The sequence below is a fragment of the Macaca fascicularis genome, chromosome 7 (genome assembly GCF_037993035.2).
Source record: "Macaca fascicularis isolate 582-1 chromosome 7, T2T-MFA8v1.1".
NCBI classification, from domain to species: Eukaryota; Metazoa; Chordata; class Mammalia; order Primates; family Cercopithecidae; genus Macaca; species Macaca fascicularis.
In genome coordinates this window covers 33,665,316-33,685,109 of record NC_088381.1, presented here as the reverse complement: position 1 = coordinate 33,685,109, position 19,794 = coordinate 33,665,316, and the positions used below count along the sequence as shown (strand labels likewise).

The 19,794-nt window shown below is 33.7% G+C and overlaps 1 protein-coding gene across 24 annotated transcripts in view; it reads right to left on the bottom strand.

Moving 5' to 3' along the window:
* TCF12 (transcription factor 12) overlaps positions 1 to 19,794 on the bottom strand; it is a 375,367-nt gene that overhangs the window by 63,214 nt on the left and 292,359 nt on the right. For 4 of the 24 annotated variants that reach the window (XM_073995881.1, XM_015452873.3, XM_073995880.1 and 1 more), the window contains exon 1: positions 9,831 to 9,986. The exons of 19 other annotated variants lie outside the window; for them this stretch is intronic. In XM_073995881.1, the coding sequence (XP_073851982.1) occupies positions 9,831 to 9,899 (69 nt within the window). In that variant the 5' untranslated portion in view covers positions 9,900 to 9,986. Of the gene's footprint in view, positions 1 to 9,830; positions 9,987 to 19,794 lie in introns of those variants that run through there. One more of the 24 variants, XM_005559636.5, reaches the window with a different exon arrangement.

Genomic DNA, 19,794 nt, shown 5'->3' with positions numbered 1-19,794 from the left:
CCTGTTCAATACTCAAATGCTGTTCCTTACAGTGTTTGTCTAACGTGAGCCTAGTTATATACACAGTTTATTCTAAATAAAAGGTAATTTTTACTCTGTGTGCTGGTCCTGATAATGCTAGCACAGGTGATTTTTTTTTTTTTAATGGACTGGCATTCAGGTTTGTTTCCTACCTTTCACATCCCAGAGATAAAAACATGCATCTGTGGTTCCTGAGAAGTCTTGGAAAAGATACAGTATATTCCTAAGAATTATCTAGAAGGATCCCCTAGTTTGAGGAATATGGCAGATAAAATGGTTTGTTCATCACACATATTAAACATACTTTTCTGGTTTAAACATATTTCACAAATGATTGTGTTGAAATAAAATAACTGACTATATACAAATGTGTCTGCAACGTATTGTACAGCCTGATAGGCAGATAAGGTTTTCAGGAAAGGAACTTTGGACTATTTTCTTTTAATCAAGTTTCATCTTTTAAACTTAGCCCTAGCTAGAAATCCTCGTGTCCCCTTTCTATATAGATTTCCTCAAGCCAAGCTAAAACCACGAACAACAACAAAATAGAATAAATCCATAGAACTATCCAGAAAATACAATGAGAATCAAATTTAGAAGACAGCACCCGAACATATGCTTTCTATCACAAATGTGCACTTACTATACACACCATCCTTGATATGTACGGATGAAATATAAAATTCTCTAATTCCATCTAGGTTATAGACTGAAACAGTATGTAAGACTCTCATACCTGATATTTACGAAAACACTCCAGTTTTGATGTGTCATTTTACACAATTTTACACAAAAATGGACATAATTTGTCAGTTTAAATTTTTACATAATTTATCAATTTATATTTCTTTATCCTTATTCCCATTCAATTCACTGTATTCCACACATTAATATACTTACATTTTTAAAATTTGAAGATGGTTACAATTACAAAAGGAAGTAAAAGGATAAACTTTACTGATTTACAAATCACTGCTAAATAAAAGAGAATATGCTGATCAGATAATGGTTTATTGACGGTTGTCATGGAAAGCAAGAAAACTAAGAAAAACCACACAAAGCACAGAGACTTGCCTTCCCTTACTCAAAAAGTTTGAAGCTGTATGGAGAAAACGGCACATTTTAGAGGTAAAGTTTGTTTTTAATGCTATATCTTTCAAACACGATTTTGAAAACAATGGACTTTTAAAGGACAGACCTTATAAATGAAAATGGCAAAAAAAAAAAAAAAAACCACAAAAACAAAAAACTCCTACTATATCATTTTTGTACTAACACGAGTTCAAAATTTTTATACTAAGAATGTTTTGCAATATATGGCTTTCAAAGAGGTACATTTACCAGCATTTCTAACACAGGCTAAATAAGCTAAATAACTTTACTTTTGGTATCTTAACTATAGCTTGCAAAAACATAGATGCAATGTTATGAAGCAGCAGTTGTGCCAGTCTTGATTTTTCAGATCAAAGACTTCTTGCGGCAAAGCACAACTGATGTGGTCTCAAAGGCTTTATTAACTCCAGATGTAGGGAAATAGTCAGCCAATTCCACAAAAAGAGCAAGTCTCTCTTAGTTACAATCAGTACTGGCCACAAATTAAAACCAGACTGCTTATGTCATCTGATCACCTGAACACAGATGCCAGTTTTTTCCCCCTAGTTAATGATCTAATCATTGGTTGAAATCTGAAGGATGATTTTGCATCATGACAATCAATCTTAAAATTAAGAGAAAGGAATATATATGCTTTAAGATGATTAAAATCTACCAGGAGTCTAGGAGTCAAACTATTTTAAAGAGAATAGAAAAAGGGTAAATATAGTAATTTAAGATGTTCTATTAAAATGTGGTAGACATTTTCTTTAGAATTCTATTCTCCTTTTCAGAATGCCAAGCTCACAGTAGCTACCATGGGACCAACTTTTTTCCCAAGCACTTATACTCTCCCCTGTAAGAATGGTGTTAAGAGAAATTTTGGATGTGTAGTGAACAGACAGTTCTAACTTGAAAGAAGAAAATAGAAAATCTAATGGATACCTCCCCTTCATTATCAAGTCTGTTGAAAAGAACACATTCACATTAATAATATCTTGCATGTCCTCATCAGACTCACCGTAAAGCAACTTATAGCATACTTTGGGGATGAATATTTACGGTTACTCTTTACAGTGATAACCCAATTATCCTGGAAATGTTTTAGTTCATACAACAAATTTGAGTAAAACTGGCAAAGACAGATCTCTTTTTTCCTGCTCAGATGATTCAGTTTAGTCATATGGATAACCCCAAATTCAGGGCATATACTCTGTTCAACTCTAGAGGCTGGAGCTGTGTACTGTGCTCCCGATTTCTATACATCTTTCCTATAATTAATACTGGAAACATTCCTGTGAGGCAGGGAGGCATAATGACTTTCTGTTACTGAGAAAAAATGCAAAGACGCAGAGGTTTTGCTAAAGAAGATAGTTCTTTTTATCTAGTCCCATTCAGTGATAAGACAGAGTTAAAGCAAGATGTGATTATCCATACTTCAAAAAATAGATCCACAGCCTATGTGGTGGCATTTTCCAAGTGATGAAGAGACAGGAATTTTCTTTAGTATGTGAGAATAGTTATATATCCTAATTGAGATACCCTTCCAGAGAAAATGAGAAGAATGCTTTACATGAGTATTGTCCAACAGATTTCTGTGATGATGGAAATGTTCTGTATCTATGCTGTACAATACAGTAGCTATTAGTCACATGACTATTGAACACTTGAAATGTGGACAGTGCAGTTGAGAAACTTAATTTTAAATTTTATTTTATTTAATTTAAATACCATTTGTGGCTACTGGTTACTATACTGAGCAAGACAGATTTAGATCCTTCTTATCCAGCAGTTTAAGATTGTATAAATTATTTTGAAATATATTCTAGAATTCTTAAAAACTCCAAGGCCTATGAAAACCAAAGTCAGCCTACATTCTGAAACATTTTGAGAACACCTTCACCTAATTTGGAATAAAGAAGTATGGAGAAGGCTATCTACTTTTCTGAACACGGTCTGACACAGAACTAATTACCAAGATTTCATTATGTTTGGGCTTCTATTAGATCTTCTGTCAAGATGGTTTGAATAGCTGTTCTCTTTAAGTTCCAATATGTTCAGTATCATTAAACACTTTAACACATGCTAATGTGGGCCTCAAATATGTGAAAGGTCTGTGCTAATAACAGAAATTATACTCAGCATAATTTACATCAATTTACCAAAATAACAAAACATAACAAAACTATTTGGCTAACTTGCCCTGCCATAATAATTTTAAAATGAAAATATGATATTATATTCAGGAACATCCACTTTATCCGGTATCTTATATAATTACATTTAGTATTAAACAATAAAAACTTTACTAGATCTAGCTAAGTACCTAAAACCTGAAAGAAAAAAAAAAAAAAGGTCTAGGTCAATGAAATATTAATAAAAGAATATCCCAACCCAGGCCAAACCCTATATTAAAAAACTGTAATTAAGACTCTAGGCCTATAATTTTAAGAATATATACATTTAAGAGTCAGCACTAAAAAAACTAGGTAATTTTAAGATTTTTAGTGTTTAAATTATTAATTTAATTTAAATTGATTAATCTACGCAAGTTCCACACGAAGCAATATATACAACCAACTTCTCTTTCTCAATTTTGTGGGATTGAAATTTAGTAAAAAGAGGCTGTTTTAAGAAGAATAAATAAAATTTTGCTTTAATAACTATACCCATTTGTATAAGAGTTCTAGGAAGATATCAGAAAATTAAAGACATTTCCTAAAAACCATTTCCTATATATTTTTCTGATCATTTTCAGATCATTCTGATCTGTTATTTTGTATCAATACCAATCTTATATATATTCTCAGATAAAAAGCATATATCCTTGGCTGGGCATGGTGGCTCACGCCTGTAATCCCAGCACTTTGGGAGGCCGAGGAGGGTGGATCATGAGGTCAGAAGATCGAGACCATTCTGGATAACACGGTGAAACCCCATCTCTACTAAAGATAATAATAATAAAAAATTAGCCAGTCGTGGTGGCGGACACCTGTAGTACCAGTTACTCAGGAGGCTGAGGCAGGAGAATGGCGTGAACCTGAGAGGCGGAGCTTGCAGTGAGCCGAGATCACGCCACTGCCACTGCACTCCAGTCTGGGAGACAAAACGAGACTCCCTCTTATTAAAAAAAAAAAAAAAAAAAAAAAAAAGAGAGAGAGAAAAAAGAAAAAGAAAAGCATATATCAGTAACCTAAATGGTAACATTTAAAAATTTCTGAAACTTACGCCTTCTCACTTTCCTTGTTCCTTCTGTAATCAAAATTTAAACAATGCAATCCCAAAGAAAATAACCTAAAAATCTAGATAAATATTAAGATGAGTCTAATTTAATAATTCCCTAATATCTAAGAATATTTCAACAAATGACAGATTTGATAAATATCTCAATGCTTTCAGTATTTTCATATTACATAAAATGGCAAATTCTGCCATAAAATCCAATCTGCTACTACAGTTTTTAATGGTAATTTCAAGCCTGAGGGGGAAAATATTTAGATAGTTCCAGTAAAAATACCACAAGAACTGAAACCACAGGTATTATAAAGCAAAACGTCTGAAGTACAAAGACTGACTCAGGCACATACAAGCCATCTCTACAGAAGATTCTTTTTATCTAATTAGCCTGTTAAAAATGCAACTTGAAATTCTGCAAAAGGGATAAATATGTGTTTATGTGTATTTTCAACAGTTTCCTAAGTAAAAGGACCAGTATCTCTTTCCAAAAATTTCCAGAGACATGTTTATTTTCCAGGGAAAATAAAATGAAATTTCTTTTCTAACAACAGTAAGAAAAATGAATTCTAGTTTTCAGTACAAAGCATTTTAAAATCAACTGCTGCTCTTACTGTGTAACAAACACAGTTGAATATTACTGGTTTTCAACTGTGAGAAAAATTCCTTCTAAGCACATTTACATTAATCTTAAATTAATATTACTGGGCATATCACTGGTTTTCTAGGTAAATCAAGCACATTTTAATTAATCTTAAATTAACATTACCGGGCATATTACTGATTTTCTACGATAAGTGCTATCATTTTTCTAATAATCTCAATGTTTTTCTTGAATTACGGTTCTAAGGGACAGGGTTTGAAACTTGTTTGCTAGGATAATATACTGAACAAATTAATGACTGACACACATTACCTACCTACTTAAAAAAATTGAGATTCAACAATATTACACCTGATCCCCTTTGATATACAAGTAGAAAGAAACATAAATTTCTCTCAAAAACATTCATAAAGTTGACCAGTGACAACATACCCTCTAGTATGTAAAACTGTAGCAGGAGCTAGTTTTAACTCACTAGTATTTGTATTCACTTGAATCAAGAAAAGAAAACTTTCTTGAGCTCACACACTATAGTCTCAGATATTTTTGGTAAAGGGGAAAAATGCGTAGTAGGTTTATGCTGAAGTCCTTGTCATTCAATGTCTTCAGCATTCTATATTAAGAGAGTTAAAAAATGACTTCATGTTTTCCCTATTATAAAAAATGTTAGATTTAACTCTTTTGGGCCCATGGACAGTCTGGAAATTTAAATTAATTTAATTGTATATTCTTCTCTCATGTTAACGAGTAATAAATATCCCAACGGAACACGAACACAGCTGTATACAGTCACATTAGTTTTTGTTCTTTTATTAACTGAAAGTGTTTATTTTAAAAATAAGTCTTATAAGTATTTACAATGTAATCTTACTTACTTGCTACTCTAATTCTTACAAAAAAAAAAAAAAAAATTCATTGGTAGGCAGGTGCCAAAACCATGGCTAAACCAATTTTCAGTATGATTAATTCTACTAGAAGAGGAGACTTGCTAAAACATATATGAAAGTTTTAATTTTAAATTCTTAAACAAAAGTTGATAAAAATCTGCTTGACTAACCACATCAATTAGTATTCATGAAATTGTTACTCTGACCACACATGCAAAAGATTTGTAAGAGTGGCTTAGTGTTTTTACCGGTTACATTTTCTTTGCAATGTAGTATACATATGTATTTTTACATATCCAAATACACATTGGATCCAATGTAGTGTATTTTAATGTAAATGGGTAGTTAGGATAAATTCAGTTTGACCCTTTGCTATAGAGAATAATTTACATGTCCTTGGATAAAGGAGAAAATGTGCTTCTGGGGGATTGACCTGGGTTCAAATTCTGATCTCAGTACTTACAAACTAGGTGAGGCTGAACCTCATTTTCCTTATTTATAAAATGAGCTAGCTACAGCTAAATGACAGTGGTTGTGAAAATTAAATCAGATAAACAAAGTTCCGAGCACAGTTCCTGGCAGAGAAGAGCCCTTACAATCACGTTAGTTTCTTTCTGTTTTTTCCCAGATTCCATTCAAAGCAGCTTAATATTCAAAATGTGTGTCTACCATGAATTTTAAAACTTGGATTTCTGTGTTGTTTCTCAGAAGATTAAAATAATTTCCTCATACAATGAAAAGGCCATCATGTCTGTTCGTGTGGCAATTTTTATACCTGGAATACTCTATAGAATCTTTAGTCTAAAACCAAGAAAAATGGAGGCTGGTCAGAAAAATGGAGGCAGGCACTCCAAAATCTTAAAGGTAAAAAAAACATGAGAGTCCTTTTTTTCCCCCAAAACTTTTCCTTCCTTTGCTCTTAAGACTTTTCTAACTTTCTGTGTAAAGGACAAAATTTATTCAAATCAGCGAGAAAACTGAATTGCAGGCAGAGTTCTTTATAAAGAAGGAATCTCAGAAACCCACTATTCTCTCCTATTTTTTATATTTCAAAACAGTATAAGGTGCAAAATAGTTTTAATTTTCATACTTACTATAAACCCATATTAATACCTTATAACATGATACAGAATATAGCTACACAAAAATTACATATAATACAAAACATTAACCCCTTCTCTTTTTAAGCAGTAGGAAAAATTGCATTAACATTTTTGGCTTTTCTTTTCTACACCTATATACCCAAGTCTGTTACATATCTAACAATACAATAATGGCCATACAATTTTAGGTAGCAAGATATCAAAAAGCTCTTTGGTCTTCAACTAAAAAACAAAAAAAGAAAAAAAACTGGAAAAAAGTGAAAGAAAGCTTTCTGTTTAAGAGCAGGCCACTTAGGGTTTGTCACTCTCTCATAAAACCTGAAATGGGATGTTAAAAATGAAACAATGTGAACTTATTATTAGCATTTCAAAATACTATTTTGTTCTATCATTTAAAAAATCTATAAAATGAGATTAAAGAGTTTAAATTTAACCTGTTCACCACAAGAAGTATATTAAAATTCTATAACTTAAGTGAAGACATATATTTCACTTAGAGTCTAGAAATTTAATGAAAGTGCTAGTTTTTACTTTAAGGCATTGACAAGTAGGTATTTCCCAATAGACACTAAAATAATACATTTATATAATCTTGAGACAATGTAATTACATACCATGATTTTCTTATTGAAGAAAACTGAAGTCATCACAAAATAATAATGTTGCTAATGATTTCTAATAATTACTAAAGAATAATTTTAAAAACTAGAGGTGGGTAAAAATAAAATACATACAAGTCTAGGGTCTTATGATTTGGAGAACTAAGTCAATATATCATCTCTTTATTTATGTATTTTTCCAGAACATGAAAGTCACCTTTGACCTGTATTAGGCACAGACTATCAATTTTTCCAGGCTACACTTCTCTACCATACCAGCTATGCCACCTACCATAAGCCTGGAAATACCACTATCAAAGCTCTCCCCACCCCACTCCCAATGTAGAACAAAGAGAAATGTAATACCATAACCTATGCTTTCGAAAGAATAAAATCTAAACTCACTTTGAGTTAGTCTTGAAGTTTCAGGGTTCTATATAATTAATTTTACTGAACTTATACACGTGCACGTGCGCGCGCACATCTCCCCCCACACACATACCCACATACCATCTTCAGACTGTTTTACTTAAAATCAGACACAAAAGAAAATTATTTTCACATTTGAAAGACAGCTGGCAAGAAAATTACATAGAGATTAAATAATTCACTCATCCATCTAAATCTACTTCTTACATTATCCAAAGCTCTTCTTATATGGGCAGCTTGAACATATACTTTTTACTGAGTTTAAAGATGTTTTGACTTGCTTCTCATCTTTTTTGAAAGCTTACCCAAAAGTTCACAACCAAACACTGGCCCAGTCCAGAGAGCCCTTACTAAAGCAGTCAGCAAATGAAAAAGTGCTTTTATTAGTTCTTCGTACCCTAGTTGTAGCCATAGGCTACTTTAAAACATTTCCAAGTGATAAAAAGGGAAGAGACAACCATATCTAATTTTAAGCCTATTTTAGTAAAATGTAATTGAATAATCTCTATAACTTAAAACATCAACATTAAAAATGCTCCCCCCTCCCCTTTCACTAAGCCCATATATGCATTTTTTCATAAGACATCTGAGGGTAAAATTATTTTTGAAAGATTTAGAAGGAAAACACTGAGTTTCTGACATAAACTAACACTGTTATTCATTAGTGTACCTTTTAGTAATATTTATCAAGTATCTTACAAAGATAGCTCCTATTGAAACTTTCAGAGTTTACTCTTTTTTTTAGAATATATAAAATCCTCTGGCTTATAGATTTTTTTGTAGAAACACAGTAAATTATTAACACTAGGTAATTAATTTAAAGAATAGAACTCTTGTTTAGCTAAAAAAAGTATTATTTTAAAACACCTAGTCACGTGCTTGCTATAAATCAACCAGAAGTACAGTGCATTCTTTGGAAAATGTATAAATGCATTCTTTTAAAAAAATAGTGATTTATTTCATGAATCCACACAAGGTCAAAATTCTAGTTTGATTGGAAACAGATGGTATCCCAGAAAAGTCAGGCTCTGGACTTGAAACTCTAAACAGGAAATATGGCCCTTACTAGCTGACTGCTTCCCTAATCATTACCAGAGCTTCATACTTGTTATTTTTATGAATCTCCTAGATGACTTTCATCTTTTCCTTCCATCTACAAAGCATCAAATAATTCTCAATACATATGTGTGTATATACACATTTTACATAAGGATTTGTTTACAAGATACGAAAACATAAAAACAAATGTACTTTCAAGCTCATTGCTCGTAAAAATATCAGGCTAATAATAACTCAGAAATTCAAGTTTATTTTCTACACTATCTTAAAAATAAAACGAAAGCCAACAATTATCGGGTAGCTATGTAGCAGACAGGACTTTACTGACACTACTTCTAAAGAAATCTACGATCTAGGCTGGGCGCGGTGGCTCACGCCTGTAATTCCAGCACTTTGGGAGGCCGAGGCGGGTGGATCACCTAAGGTCAGGAGTTCGAAACCAGCCTGGACAACATGGTGAAACCGTGTCTCTACTAAAAATACAAAAATTAGCCAGGCATGGTGGTTGGTGCCTGTAATTCCAGCTACTCGGGAGGCTGAGGCAGGAGAACCGCTTGAACCCGGGAGGGGAAGGTTGCAGTGAGCTGAGATCATGCCAATGCACTCCATCCTGGGTGACAGTGCAAGACTCCATCTCAAAAAAAAAAAAAAAAAAAAAAAAAAAAAAGGAAATATACAATCTAATATATTGCAGAAAAAGATAAAACAAAATCTCACAGATTTTAATAAAAAGCGATTAATATATACTGCTTTCCATTAAACAAGTGAATTAGAAGCTATATGAACAAAGAAAAAGGCTTACCGTTTTCCCATTGTAGTAATACATCAAAGAATTGCTGCCCATTCCAGGGACAGGATAAGCACAATACATGTTGATTTTGAAAACGTTACTATTTGTAGCTAATGCACACAGCTTCTCTCCAAGACATATATCCAAACAGGCAAAGGGAGTAAGTCTTCAGTACTATGCATCCACACATGGATCTACTCAAAAGGAACTTATGCAAAATAGGACTGAACCAACTCACAGAGCACAGAGGGAGGGTTTATGCTGTAAGTAACCTCTTTCAATTTCTATCAAGTCCTTGCATTGGTGGAGGATACCAAGAAGACAAAATTTGAGGTATTAAAAAAATACAAGTCACTTGTAAGTGCTAAATAGACAGATATGTCCTGAATAAAAATAACCCAAGAAATTATTAGATTTGTCTCATATATACATATATACACACACAAAGGCAGGCAAACTGACAGATTTTCTGCTAATCTGTTTTTAGTTTTAATTAAATTAGAGCACTTGTGGCAGAGAAACCTAGCTTGCTACACCTCCAGCCTTAACATCTGGCATGGTCTAAAGTTGCTTCAACTTTGATAAACACATGATCAAGTAATCAGGAATTGGAAACACTGAATCATGTGTAACAAGAAGGATCTAGACAGTTAATCTTGTATAAAATCACTTCCTGGAGAAAGCGGACCATCATGCAAATACCTCTTAACTAGCTATAACAAACCATACTTTAAGTTACAAAAATTATGTTGAAAAAAATTGAAAAGAACACATTTTATTAAAAAGCGTAGTCCAAAAATCAGATAGATTATCTTGAAAATAAATTACCTGTTTCTAAAACAGAAACATTTAATAATACAGATTTTGTTATAAACCTCCTTGAATTCTTCATAAACACCAATTAAAAGTTCATAAGATCTTGCAATAGGATTGCTCTTAAAAAAAAATACACACATCTTTCATATAAAGTATGAAAGAATAAACTGAACAGTTTCCTATAAGTCTTTCCTCTGTTATTGTTCTTAATACTTTGTATATTCATATTTTTATGTTAATACATTTCTCAGACAGGAAAAATAATAAGTGTGGGAATAAATGTCTTACAGACATTTCTAACTCATACTTCGAAGTCAAAAGGTTTTGAAAGTTGTCTACAAAAACATACGTCTCTCACACAGACACGTCTTGCTATTTAAATGTTTTCCAATCAATCTTTTGCTGTAATTATAACCTGGAAAAACAGAATAGCAACTTTCCCTTTTTGTCTCATTTCCCTTCATCAAAACCTCTTTGTACTATCCTTCTCTCTGTGTCTTGTAGGTTCTAACGGGATTGTATTAATCAGAGGAGAGCTCACAAGCTGCAAAAGGGGCACATCACTTTTTTTAAAGGTACCTTTCATGAAGCACAAATCCTCTATGAAATATTCTAGGAATATACACTACAAGGGACCCACTATCTCCCCAACCTCATTTTTATTAACACATTGATCAAATTATAGTAACAAAACTAAATCAGACAATAAGGCCAACTAACTTCACAATATTTTAAAAGCTGATAGTATTGGAACAACAATAAAACCTCCCCACACTCTCCAGATATAGAAAAGGCTAAGCAGCAGCTGCAAAAGAACATCGCTGTACAGCAGACTATTAAAATGCCAGTCTACGGAGTGGTTTGTAACTTCCTCCCTCCTGAGAGACCACAAAGACCCATTTCAATCCTTGCAGAACTGTGTAAAAAGCTTTGATTTACAATTAACAATAGCATGCCTTAAAACCATTCAAGTAAATTTTAGTCTTCCATACACAGTCTTTCTATACTGACAGATCGGCTACTCTAAAAACAAAAAACAAAAAATAAAAAACAAACAAAAAAAGGAAAATCAAAATCTAATCAATAAAATTTTCCTTATTAATTATTAAAAACACTTACTTTTCAATAGAAATTGAGGAGGAACAGGGAGAAGAGAGCCACAAAAAACTGACAATACTTCAACATTTTTATAATCATCGCTTCAATCTGAGAAAACTTTTTTATATTGGTTAAAAAACATCCACCTATTATGACAGTTAAGCCCATTTCTCTGACGCCTGGCAGAAAACAGAGAGGGTACTTACTATGTTGTCTGATAAAACAAACATCATAATGTAAACCCAACTAAGCAACCTTGGTTATTAAAGCACAATGAAAATTTTAATATTTTAACACCAGTTCTTTATTTTAGAGGCAATTATATGATAATCTGAAGAGAATAAACATATATTCAGATAAAAAAGAAATTCATGGTAAAAGCCAAACAGTATAATCAAATTTCTTTAATGAAAAAAAATGCACTTATTTATTAAACACCTAGGTAAGATTTAGTGTTAAACATGAAACCTGAATGTGAAACATAGTTTCTAAAGAGAGTTGAATAACTAATTAAAAGCTTTTGCTTCTACTTTTCATTATTCCCCTAAAAAACATAAATATAAAACTCGTACATGTGTAGGTAAGACCTCCCCTGCCAATACACACCACAGTCACTTGGTATATGCTACTGCCTAAATTGATGATAGATATAAAAACTAAAAACCAAATCAAAACTCTATGCCTGTATCTATAATTATATGATACTAAAAGCTCATTCTTCAAAAACAGTAAATCATCAACAAAACTGGTGGAATCTACATAAAATGCCCCTATATTCTACTTGTATGCTATGGAAAAGTCTTTTAAGTTTGTTGCTCCAAAACAGCATTTTTCTTGAAGCCTGTCTTACCCCCCAAAAAACTAAAACTGTTTGATGTAGATGGTCATTGCTTGATTGCCATTATAAATTATCTTGTACAATAAAATCTTTTTTTCTCTGCTCCCAATTTTTTAAAAAATTAATTTAATCTATGCAACAGCTGTAGCACAATTTCTTGTCCTAAGGAGAATCATATTACAGGAAAAAAAATGCATATAGATGGATCAAGTGCTGTTTTAGTCAATGCAGTTGTTTAATCTTTGCTTTTTTTTTTTTTAAAGGAACATGTCAAGGGTTAATCCTGTGACTCAGTCTGACAAAACGAGTCAGCTGGAGACAGGGCCAATTTTTAAACCTGATTTCAGACAGGCGTGCAGTCTGTACAGGAGCTCTGAATTGTCATGCACTTTTTATCCAGAATTGTTTCCACCCACAACTCTACATAATCACTTATGTGTTACTCTAAGATTATGTGATCTGACTCAATATTCATGTCACCTAGTTCAAAAATATAAAAAATCAAGTTTTACACAAGATAGGAATCATTGTACACACTAGCAAAATGATTAATGAAAATGCCAGAGGACCCTGAAAAAACACATAACTTGGAACCATATATCTTTTATTAACAAACTGATGATTCCTGGTTTAAAGATTATTGCATTTCACCAATTTTCAAATATGCCTTTTCCTCCCAGATGTTATCAGGATGTTATGTTTGTTGCTATTCCAGCAGTCATTAAGCACAGAACTAAACTAGGCAAGAAAAAACCATAATGTGCTTTGCCTAAAGAAGTTAATTCTTTACTGATGATTTAGGAAAAGATGTTTTCAAAAAGTCCACCAAGTAAGAGCTCTCTGGAAACTTCAGTTTAAATTCCAGGCTCCCATGCAAAATTTCCCTCTTCCATCTTACATTTCTGTTGATTGGGAAGCAGATCTTCCTTGGAGAACTATATAAAATTTCTTAGAGTTATCCCTGTAGTATTTTTATCTACTTTATTAGCTCATTTTTATCCTTATATTTGGATCACTATAACAGTTATAGCTATTTTTAAATGATCCTTAAGCAAGAATGTTTCCAAAGGTAACATAAAATTCTAAATAGTTTTTGAAAGAAAATTTTTAATGGAAGTGAATTATGTATCTTGAATTAGTTAACATAGGCCAGTTAGTGGTTAATCTTACTGTATATTCTTCTAAAACAAACAGGCAACATTCCACTGTCCCAAAAGCCAGAAGATCTGACTGGAAAAGTAAACCTAAAACCCACTCATAAGATTCCTCATGAAAAGTTTCAACATTATTTCTAAGTGAATCAAATCTTGGAAAATAGACTTTCAGAGTAATAAATGAAGTCAATCTTAAAACCTGACACATGAATAACTCCACGAATGAACTCTATATTTTCCTAAAGGATGAACTCAGCAAATAATAAATTATTGGCTGCAAGGGAGGTAGGGGTGAGGATAGATTTAAGAGAATAGTGAGAGAATCTGTAAGTGAACAAATTCAGAGCAAAAGAACTTTCCACAATGCCTCTTCTTCCTCCTCTATCTTGTAAAGAGATGACATGTGAGTGAATGCTGTCTTTCAACTGTGCAGTGTTTTAGTTAGCCTTGCTAATTAAGTCAGATATCAAAATTCCAGGTTTTATATCTGAACATTATATTGCAGACTTTTCTGGTAGTATATGCTACTTTGTAAATACAGTCATTCCTAAATGTTCAGAAAGTTGTTCTTCTGATTTTCTAATATCCTCACATTTTAGAAAATTTACTTCTGCAAGAAACAAATTAAGAATATAAAACTCCAGTGAAATAATACACCATTTTCAAACCAATTCACTAGAATTCAATGCATATTATTTAAAGTTAATAGTGTTATAGATCTAAAATCAGTAGTGCATCTTCTAATTCAACAATCACTCTCATCTTGCTGATACCCAGTCTATCAGTGAAAAGCCTTCTAATTACTATCTTTCCACTGTATGAAAATCTTAAAAATCGAAGACTTGATTTTGTGATCTTTACCCAAGTGACATTCCATGAAAAAAACTGTTCCAATTAAGCCTTAATTGTGATTACCAAAATCTTAACCAAACCAATAACAGGTGGATATTAAAGATTAGTCTGAGTACTGGTAAATGACTTATTTGGATATCAACACATATAAATATACATTTCTCAACACAGTGTAAAGACACATGGTAAAATTCATAAAATAGCATCTGACTCGGATACAGGATATCAGATGACTGTTTCTTTACAAATATCTCAAGTCTAAAATGAGTTTTAGAAATGCTTAATGATTAACAAAATAGAAAACCCCTACCTATAGAGTCAATGGAAACAATCACCTCTGTAAACTGCATTTTTAAGGTAAAAGAACAATTAATTTCCTTTTGACAACCATATGACTATAATGAGGATATGTAAAAACAGCCATATCTCCTGGAGAAGAAAGCAAATAAATCTCTTTCTGAGGTGAATAAATAGTATCCCTCCGATATCAACATGAATAGAACTGACAGATCATACAAAGCTTCTAAAAGGCAATCATTAGATAACCCTTCAAATGAGACAGAACTATATAATTACTGAGAATATGTAAAATCTGAAGCAAATTGCATGTTTCTTTTGATCACAAACTCACAATGACAAAGCAGTTTTCTTTGAAAAATTAAAGAGGGGGGATCCCGCTGCCCCTGCATCTCTTGGCTGTCCTTTCCCTTTCCTTCCCTTCATGAATTGCAGTTTGTCACTTCTCATTTACCACTTGAAATAACACAGTAAAAGAATCATTAACTATGTTGCAACTTGACAATTTTCCTGCAGATGGCTCTATAATCACAGGACTGCCTAATGGTGTGTGTATGCACACATTAAAAAAAAAAACGATCAGGATGAGCCCCAGGTTTTTAAATTCCTCAAGAAACCAGCACTTCTGAAGATGTTTCAAGACTGACATAAGGCTTTGCACTATTGACTCGTTAGGCAATCTAACAACAAAACAAAACTGTAGGCAAACAAAGCTATCGTTTAAAATCATCTGTAAAGCTAAATAATTTTTGTGAACATGATGTCTTGGGTCAAATTAGCTGTCTCTTAAAGAAAGTGCCACCCTTTTTTTGTTTCTTCTTTTGGCCTGTGTGATTTTCTATTCTTCTGAACTGGAAAACACCAGATCCTTTCAATTTATGAGAAATGGAACAGCACCAAGATATTCTATTCTATTTAAAATTTATTTTTAAAAAGACTAGAAGTAACATCTGCATCTTAGCCCAGAACCATTTCAAGAATCTGCAATCCAAAGCTGTAAGTAACTTATACATTAAGTTATTTTTGGTCCCCAATCTATATTTTTGTTTCAGTAAAAATTCTTGCTAGTGGTAGTAATTTTTTAATACTTCTTACCTCTAAATAAATACTGAGTCTACCAAAACATCCTGCCTCACATCTGTGATAATAAAGCAAAAAAGCAAAGCTAATTTTTGCTATATTCACTGGAAGAAATCATACAGATCTTGAACTTATGAAAAGATGTATCTTTTAAGAATGGTTTCTTATTACTAAATTCTGGTGACCATTCTCAACAAAAGCCAAAAAATACTTCAGTTTGAACACACATCTAAGAAGAGTGAAATCAACAGGGAAAAAGATGGGAAATGGTGTCAGTTATACATTTTCAACAAAGAACAATGCAAAACAAGCATTGTCTGACAAGTATTTGGTATGCTTCACCATTCCTAACAATGACAAGTGTCCCTAAACAGACGCTGGGAAACAGATACAAAACTTGGAAGAAATTTGTTAAGCTACTTGCTCTATGTAGCTGTAGCACATGTGTATGCAGTAGGGCAGAAGTATTCTCCCTATCATTCTATGTAATATAAGATGGGCTACTCAGGTCCCAGAACACTGTGGAGTTATATCACGTAATGCGAAAGAGCACTAAACTGGGAGTCAGGAGATAGGGATCCAGGTTTCAGCTCTGCCTCTCAGGAGGCATGAGAGCTTAGAGCAGGTCGTCGACTCTCCCTGAGCCTAATTTTCCATTTCTGTAAAATGCAGGCATTAAACTAGGCCAAAGACTTCCTAGCCACTTCACCACTAATAAAACATTTTATTATGCACTCCACCCCAAAACTCTGAATTCCTATTATGAAAGATTTTTGTCTCTCAGAATTTTTTTTTTAAATTCCATTATGATAAACATTTTTCTCTCTTAAAAAGAAAAATCAAGGCGGGGTATGGTGGCTCATGCCTGTAATCCTACCACTTTGGGAGGCCAAAGTGGGAAGATCCCTTGAGCCCAGGAGTTTGAGACTAGCTCAGGCAACATGGCAAGAACCTTGTCTCTACAAAAGTCAAAAAATTCGCTGGGTGGTGTGCACCTGTAATCCCAGCTACCTGGGAGACTGAGGTGGGAGGATTGCTTCAGCCCAGGAGTTCATGCCTGCAGTGAGCTATGATTGTGCCACTGTACTCTAGCGAGGGTGACAGAGAGACACCCTGTCTCTAGAAAAACAACAACAACAACAACAACAACAAATGAACAAAAACAAAAAAGAAAACGCAAAGCCATGTAACTGCAGTTCAGAACTTCAGATTAAAAGGTAAATGAAGCATTGCCATGCTGAGCTGAAATAATTCCAGTGAAAGAAACCTAATGTTTAGTTACCATTTTATTTCAGTAAACTACAGAATCCACAGAATTCGTTAGGTTTTTCTGATGTGTATTGAATCTTCTTGTATTCAAGATTCAAGCTGTGATCCACTGGCATAGATGATACCAGGTGTCCACACCGATCTTAAATTGTGTGTGTGTGTGTGTGTGCGCGTCTCTGTGTGTGCGTGTGTCTCAAAGTCTTGCTTTGTTGCCCAGTCTGGAGTGCACTGGTGCAATCTTGGCTCACTGCAACCTCCACCTCCCAGGCTCCAGCCATTCTCATGCCTAAGCCTCTAGACTAGCTAGGATTACAGGTGTGCGCTACCACACCCTGCTAAGTTTTGTATTTTTAACAGAGACAGAGTTTCGCCACGTTGGCCAGGCTGGTCTTGAACTCCTGGCTTCAAGCGATCTGCCAGCCTCACCCTCCCAAAGTGCTGAGATTACAGGCATGGGCCACAATGCCCAGCCTTAAATTGCATTTTTATAATCATATCTGCAAGAGGCGTAATTAAAAGTCTAAAGCCTCACATGAAATGAAAGGATGAACCAAAAAAGGAATCTGAAAACATAATTACAACTTCTCAGTTCTAAGACAAGAGTCCAAAAGCTTTGTATTCTAATAATATTTATGCCAGCAAATGAAGTATCTAAAAGACTAGTTATATATAACTCCATTGCCTAGTAATATGTTCATGTAAAACCATCGTCTTTCTTTTTTATTTTTATTTTTAAAGTATAATTGACACAAGGTCTCACTTTGTTGCCCAGCCTGTTCTTGAACTCTTGGGCTCAAGCAATCCTCCCACCTCAGCCTCCCAAAGTGCTGGCATTAGAAGCGTGAGCCACTGCTCCCTGCCCTATCAACTTTATCTTGAACAAAATAGTAAAACAAAATAAAGAAAAGCAGTGACATCCTATGATTGGTAACAACTCTTACCTAACCTTGTCATTGTTTAATTTACTCAGTAACTATTTTGATTTCTCAGTAATGTGCAATTTATCTACAAGTCATATATTTTATGTTTAATATAGCATCACCTGGAGAACAAAACATTTGTGGCTATGCCCTTCAAATAATATATAATCCTCTCCAGAGATGGCCTTGTTATAATTTTAGCAAGCAACACAGAGTTAAGGAGTCAATATGGGAGCTCATCTTAAGTAAGTGGGCTGCAGCTCCTGTACTATTCTATAATAAAGATGCAGTGCCCATCTATGACTTGTTTCTTTGCTCCTTTTGGCTGGAGAATTTAGTAGAGCAGTAAACAGGACTATGACACACAAATATGGCTGTAATGAATATGCAGGATGGAAAGTTTACAGGATAAAGTAAGGGAGTAAAAGGTGAAAAACGGGTGGCAACACTACAGTAACTTTATAGGTGCGCGATCTTGAGGACACTTCCTTGCTGTAACACTGGCGATTTCAGACTGAAATGATTGTTATATAAAAAAGGTTCAAACTGTGTTACTGTTGTTAAAATGGGAATAAAGATTATATGAATATAAGAACACGATCTTCTAATGCTAAGACCTCACATCGGAAAACAAATGCATGACTTCCTAGCGCTAATCTAATTCCTAGCTAATAATCTAATTCTTATCTAATAATTCCAATCTAACCAAGGGGCACACTGTCCATGTAAATAGAAATAACTACAGTATTCTTTGCTGCTGAAAAGACATTTATTTTTCTGATGAAAAACTGGAGCTCTCTCTTTTCCTCCCCGAAAAGTGTTTACAAAGTTTAAGCATGTTATATGTTTTATAATATAGTGAGTTAAAATATATCGTTACGTAGTTATCTTTCTCCTGAAGATAATTCAGATTATCTAGCATGTAGCTTATACCTTCTCTGAGTCAGCTGAGCATGGTCCAGAAAGAAGAGCTATGGCTGTATTGCTAATCACTTGCCTTTGTTCATTTATTCAACAAATAGTTATTAAATATCTGTTATGCACCTCTGTGCTGCAGGTGCAATAAACAACATAGATAAAATAAAATAAAACATTATGTTGGTCCTGGGTAATACAGATAAAGAATAAACAAATTAGGGCAAATCAGATGGCATAAAATACTGTAGAGAAAAATATATCAGGAAAAGAATGAGGAGGTACTAGGGGTATGTTGCGCTTTTATATAGGATGGTCACAAAAGATCTTCATTGACAGAGTGATATGAGATCAAAGAGAAAACTAGTCATTTGGACACTAGGGAAAGTGTGTTCCATGACAGAGAACTGCAAATGCAAAGGCCCTGAGGTAGGAGTGTGCCTGACATCTTTAAGAAGCAGTAAAAAGGAGAGAATGGCTAGAGTGAAGTGAGGGAAGGGCAGAGTTGTAGAAGACGAAGTCTGAGAGGTGGCAGGTGTCTTGTAAGCCATTTTAAAGATGTTGGTTTTACAATAAGGGAAGCGTCTGGAGGATTTTAAGCAGAGGAGTATATGACCTGACCTAGATTTTAAAAGGATGCTCCTGTGTTAAAAAAATAAAAACAAAAACAAAATAAAACTGGGAGACCAGTTGTAAAGCTGTTGCCATAATTTAAGAAAGACGTAAAGGTGGTTTAG